Source organism: Cyphomyrmex costatus, unplaced genomic scaffold (genome assembly GCF_001594065.2).
Source record: "Cyphomyrmex costatus isolate MS0001 unplaced genomic scaffold, Ccosl1.0 scaffold97, whole genome shotgun sequence".
Lineage (NCBI taxonomy): Eukaryota > Metazoa > Arthropoda > Insecta > Hymenoptera > Formicidae > Cyphomyrmex > Cyphomyrmex costatus.
In genome coordinates, this window is record NW_017280561.1 from 2,279,521 (window position 1) to 2,286,035 (window position 6,515).

The 6,515-nt window shown below is 33.0% G+C and overlaps 2 protein-coding genes across 2 annotated transcripts in view; one reads left to right on the plus strand and one right to left on the minus strand.

The window, feature by feature from the left end:
• LOC108782184 (phytanoyl-CoA dioxygenase, peroxisomal) overlaps positions 1 to 1,185 on the minus strand; it is a 62,806-nt gene extending 61,621 nt beyond the window's left edge. The window contains exon 1 of the mRNA XM_018550377.1: positions 1,143 to 1,185. The gene's annotated coding sequence lies outside the window, so the exon portion shown is untranslated. The remainder of the gene's footprint in view (positions 1 to 1,142) is intronic.
• A 592-nt stretch (positions 1,186 to 1,777) lies between these two features.
• Positions 1,778 to 3,838, plus strand: LOC108782185 (nuclear protein 1). The gene is made up of 2 exons (XM_018550378.1): positions 1,778 to 2,148; positions 3,282 to 3,838. Exon 1 carries the CDS (start codon positions 1,937 to 1,939, stop codon positions 2,144 to 2,146), a length of 210 nt encoding a protein of 69 aa, XP_018405880.1. The 5' UTR covers positions 1,778 to 1,936; the 3' UTR covers positions 2,147 to 2,148; positions 3,282 to 3,838.
• Positions 3,839 to 6,515: the final 2,677 nt, after the last annotated feature.

Below are 6,515 nucleotides of genomic sequence, written 5' to 3' on the forward strand. Positions count from 1 at the left end.
ACTTGGACGTTAGGTGAGCTTACGTGTTGGAATTTTCTAGGTCGCTTGGAACATATAGATTAGCTACGTGAGTAATAATTATTGAAAGCAACGGGAGTAAAGACCTCATGTACGAAAAGAACCATCCACACACACATTGTAACAAAATTTTCACAACAATTAAATTATACTCAAAACTCGATTACATTTTTGGCGACAATAATGTGTTATTCGACAATTTCTCATGAGATAAATTAGTTTATCTATAGATATTTATCTATAGATTTTCAATCTGTATTGTTCGTGCAGATAATGTATAATAAAAGTTATCTGGTTTATGTTTTATATTGATACGCAGTATAATGAAATAATTGAGGATAACTTCGACCAAGCGCACTTCGAGTGTCTTAATTAATTATTTTAAGATCACATACAGTAAAGTTATATTTAAAAAATATGTATTTCTAATTCTACAATATTAATAATTCTACGTATGTTATCCTAGATAGTAAATAAATATATATTGCTATCAGAATTACAGCAACTGAATTCGTTTTTGTTTGGCAGGTTCATATTTTTACAATACAACAACTTTAGGTAACAACTTGCCAGTAATTTGCCGATAATTTAAAATCTTTCATCAAAAATTAGTGCTGTTGCCGTCTTGTTACCATAATAATCTGTAAGGTCACTATAATGTTATCATATTATCGACAAAGCGAGGTTTGACAAAGCTACTATCTTGTTGTCACTATTACTAATATGTTGTTGCCTGTGTATTGCTACAATGTCGACATATGTATTCAAAATCTTTGGAAACAAATCAATATATGGTAAGTTGCCAGCATCATAAATTATCATAGATTTGCAAGGTTTTATTGAAACACATTTGCGATTGTCTGGGATAATATCCTAAAATATAAATATTCTGACCAAGCTGCTTAAAATTATATATATAATAAATATGTACAATACTTTTAAATATATGTATTATAATTCAGTGTCCTCTTTATTTTTTTTTAAACACATTGAAAAATAAAACATTAACGACTTCAAATTTACAAAGTAGTTAATAGGCTATTACTTGATAAGTTAATCAACAATTAAGTTAAAACTTGGTTGAAATCGCTATAAAGCTACATGCTGAAAAATTATGTACTTACTGTTAGTAGATCCATATAAGCTTCAACAACACAGGCTCTGCGATACAACAATATGGCGCACATATGTTTACAATGTTGCCAGGTGGTTCTATCTGCCCAATTATTTTCGTCCTTGAAAATACTCAACGCTACGCTTGGAGAAATATCTGAAATGTATAAGACACAACTATTACTGTAATGTTTACACTAGCATTCCATACGTACGTAATATCGTCGTAAGGTTACACCACGAATTTTGTTCACCACGCAATTGGTTTGTATTTTTTTTTTTTTTTTTGCAACTGATACAAATAATCGAAGTTCACAGGAGTTGCATAATTTTGCCAGATCGAAATGGAACTTCTCGATACGTTATCGGCATTACGGGGATCTACGCCGCAAAGTTTGCCATCTCGACACGTGTATATATATAGGTACTACATGCAGTTGTATAAACAACAGGCGTAAAAGAGGACATTTTCTGTTTTCCTACACGGAATTAACAAAGGGAAACATGATATATTACATTCGTATTGAATCGTTGTCTCGTCGAGCTGAGACCATTGCGTCGCCGGCAAAGAAAACCGGGCCTGTTGCGCCGGCATCGGACCGAAGCACGCATGAGCGGCCCGCGGGAACCGGGTCACTATATATAAACCCGGGTCGGCGAACGCCGCGCGCTCAGTACAAGCTCAGTATCGAATCGATCCTCCCGGTCGAGCTATTCCACGAGTGTGTCATACTCTGCGCAATTTGCGTCGCGCCCGCGACTTTCTTTCCGCAAGCGTCCCCGAGTACATTGAATCTCGTGAACTATGTCCGAGGCATACGTCGACGAGTACGAGCACTTCAACTACGACTACGACAAGCACATCTTCACTTCGCACGGCGGTAAGCAGAGGAGTAAACGCGAGGCTGTCGCGCACACGAATCACTTCGACCCGAGCGGCCATTCCAGGAAGATTCTCACCAAGCTGATGAACACCGAGCATAACAAACGGCAGACGAGCAAGAGCAAGGCGTAAAGGTTAGAAAATCGGCAAATGCTCGCGTTCCATCGTCAACGCGATTCGATGTAATAGGATATAATTCTGTATGATCAATCGCTTTTGTTCTCTCGTGTTAATGACGTCATTTACCTTTATCCTTCATCTCGCAGCAAGATTCGAGCACGTTACTTCGCGTCGGTGAATCATGAAAATCTTTCACTCCGCGAAGGCTGTCTAATATAATATTATGAAGTTAGCTGAATGTCTTCGTCAGTTATCTTGAAATTGGATGATTGTAAACGTGTGGGACAGCCTTCTCTCTCTCTCTCTCTCAAGACGACACAACAATTATAAATAATTTATAATTTTGATAAATTAAAACTCGTAAACATTGACTTGTGATTCTCAATCGTTCTTCAGTATTTTAGGCTAATTCTGCTGTTTGTCTCTTGCCTTCTTGATCAAAAAGCCAAGAGAGAAACAGAGATAACAGCAAGAAACAGGAAACAAAAAACATAGAATTAGCCTCCTCAATTGTTACATTTCACTGTATGCTTGGAAAGATGGATAATAATGAAAAAATCAAAGCAACATAGCATATTCACTCAATTATTCATCTTATTTTGTTACTTGTTAAATTTCCGTTAATATTTTAATAATTTGTTAACATTGAGGATGACCCGTTCGACGTTGAAACGTTTGTTGTTTTTAATCTAAATATATCTCTTCTTTGTTTTCTCTTGTAATATTTTTATTTCGGCTCGTTGCCCGTTAAATTATTTTAATATTTATTTATTATTGTCGAGCCTTCTCTTAATGTTATTATCTTATTTTGATTGACGTTCGATCGTTCAGCATCCAAATCCGCTTCGCTAGTCAAATCTGACACCACGGAATTCTCGGATATTTCCATTACGAATTATCGCGAAATGCAAGTGTACACCGCGTAGTCCGCGTATTGCGTCTTATTTCGCTGTCGGCGCCGACTATCTTTGTGCGCGTGACTCACACAACACAACGTCACACCCGCGTGTTTATTTATCTTTCTCTCGATTGCGTAACGCGCAGTACGAGTATATTCCTATTTAACGATATTCTGTGGCATTATTCTTCGAAAATGTCCAAACGATGTTCGTCTCCTCATTCTCAATGATCCAACTTTTCGTTTCAGATTACGGACGTTCCTATTTTTGCGGCCGGCGTCGTCAAGGATCTCATCTCACAGGATTTATCTCCCACCTAAGGCGACCGGAATAAAAAACATATATATATATATATACTTTTTTTTTACTATCGAGAATGCATTTAGTAGTAGTAGAAGATTCTTACTCAATGTAAGATCAGCACGATAGTTCGTACCTCATCATTTATGTCAAAAACATGCGGATACAATTACGTTATTTATGAGAATACAAAATAACGTATGTCGCACTTCGTCGTTTTGCGTAAATCTGAAATTCGCATGACATTCTTTTTTTTTCTTAACTAAGATAATATGGTGATACTAATTAATTTTTGCGTGTGCTATTAAATTCGTCGATTGAATTTCTGTTGTACGATTATGAAAAATAAAATTTATGATCTAATAATAACGATAAGTGAATCGTTAATTGGAATCTTTTGTTATATGTGAACAGTTATGATACAACATCTATTTTGTTATATATGCGTGCGTTCTATTTGCATACATTGTAACGATAAATAATCATTAAAAGGAATAGAGAAAAACTTCGCTATTCGTTCCTTATTATAACGAGCAATACATGTATTACACTATATTCCAAAAAAATATGTAAAGAAGGTTAAATGATCGAAATACAATGTGATATTCAATTAATACGGATTGCTCACATATTGTGATCGATGATGTATATTATTATTATTGATTCAGAATTGTCGTGATATATTCCTCAAGTTCTTTGTATGAGAAAATAATTAGTAGAGAGTCTATATCTAGTATTGACATAAACATCATGGTATGATTACATCAAAAGAACTGTGAAATAAAGATAATTTCTAATTAATGAGCGTGTACTTTTGTAAATGTGCACTCTGATATCTACATATATATTCTTTCTTATCTTTTATCCTTTATGCTTCACTACCTCGGTTTGATCCTATTCGTAGTCTATATGTAGGTATATCTGTTTATTATTGAGATATACGTATCGAATTCAAGCACAGTTTCGTTTTTATAATCATTTACATAGTGATAATATCTTTTATTATTTATTGCGGTAAATAAGAGATTGACTCTTTACGGTTCTTAAATTTATTTGTTATTATTAGAACTACTAGCTAGATATAAACTTTTTCATTGTACTTTCTAATTTCTTGGCACTAATATTGCCACTACTAAAAAAAATTGAAAAATTTACTCTCTTCAATAAAAGTTGCAGATTTTCACTTTCTTTTTATTTTGGAGTGAGATTCATAAAAAAAAATCTCATTTTTTTTCTGAAGTCAATTTCGTCCTAAATCCTATAAAATCAATAGTGTAAAATTTGCATTCTTTCAGCATTTTATGGCAATATTTTACTCCTTTCTTTGGGGTAAAATTTCACTCTAAGAAATTTAGAGAGTAAAACCCGATTTATGCTTAAGCATAAACTCAGCCTAAACTTATGATAATTATTCTTAAATGCAGTATGTGTATATTAATGAGGTATAAGTAATATATTATTTTTAAATAATTAAAAACAAAGCATATATAATACACCAAAGAAATTCAAGGCTAATGAAAATCAAGGGTTGCGCAAATTATTAAATTGGAATAATTAAAACTTTGTTCGGTTTGATGTACAATATCTTCTTTATTCAGAAATTTTGAACGTTTCAACTATCCTTGGAGTTTTATCAGTCGTACATTCTTAATCGAAATTATTTTAACAATCGGTCAATATTAAATCAGCCACAAAACTAAAATGGATTCTAAATCGTCTAAACATTGTACGATTCGATGTATTGAACGTGTCTAATGAATAATTTAAAATTATCGAAGGTCGAGTGATTATACCTCAATTCGACCTTTGACTATTTTAAATTACTCATTAGACATGCTTGATACATCAGATCATACAGACGCGATATTTAGACTGTTTACTAAAATTAAGCTGTGTTATCGAATTTTAGTACTTTGTGAATTTTATCATCATTCTAAAGCTTTATAACAGTTTATGGTCTGATAAAGTGAATTATTGTTCGTTATTGTGTATTCAAATGGTTTTTAAGTTGATCACAATTAATGTTTTAAATCGGAATACAGTTTGGCAACTTGCAAGTGACTTAATTTGTGACTGACTGTTGAACAAATTTCGATTAAGGATGTACGATTGATCTGCTGAAAACTCCAAAGTGAAACGTTTACTATTTCTGAATACAGAAGACATCATACATCAAACGAGAAGTAAAGTTCATTCTAATTTAATAATTTGCGCAACCTCTTCCCCGCTGATTTTCATTAACTTATTTAAATTTCTTTAATGTATTTTGAAGATTGAAAAATCTCAAATATCACATATTTCTTATATATATTTTAAACTCTATTTTATGAAAAGAATTTCAGATATTCATTGCCATTAATTTCGATTTATAGATTTGTTAAAAATAAATTCAAATCATTTTAAATATATATTTTCTACTCAATGTTCAATATTTTATGACTGTCTTTGAAGTCTTTTAATGTGTAAAATGTTCTAGACATCTTCTATGACAACTACTGTTAATAATAATAGACATTTAAGATTGATTTGAGATAAAAATTGTAATATCAAAATTAATATGGAAAATAAATTTAAATCGTTATAAATATCTTCTCGGCTCAATATTAATTGAGAAATTAATAAGTCCGTATGTACACTGATCACTCAACAGTTTTGTCACGACAAAGGACCCCGCACAAAACTTATGGAAAATGGTTTTCGGTCAAATTGGCTGAAATTTTACTATGTTATAGTTTTCACCATGCTGATAAAAAATTATCACCAAGTCCCAAAAGTCAATATTTCCCAAGATATAAAGGGTCAAAGTAGTGAAATATGGTCATCCGCAGTAGTAAGACGTATATTATAAGTATCTGGAGACACGGTAGTGTCTCGGCGCTAAGCCAAGCGCGCGACACTGCCTAAGTGATACATTGATATTTATTCACAAAATAAATAAAAATCGATTTTTACATGTATATATATATGTATATAATACAGGGTGTCCCAGACTAACCGGAAAATCGTGACTCAGACAGCGGCGCGCTTGCGCGATTGGTAATTTTTACCAATTATTATCTCGTTAACTATTGCGAAAATTGCAAAACGGTAGAGGACTTTTCGACTCAGTTCAGTCCGCTCTATCTGTTCATGTAATATTTTCCGGTTAGTCTGGGATACCACAGGGTGTCATTAACCGATTA

What these genes read in the sequence shown, in the direction of transcription:
- LOC108782185 (XM_018550378.1), top strand. Translation starts at nt 1,937, where the DNA reads ATGTCCGAGGCATACGTCGACGAGTACGAGCACTTCAACTACGACTAC.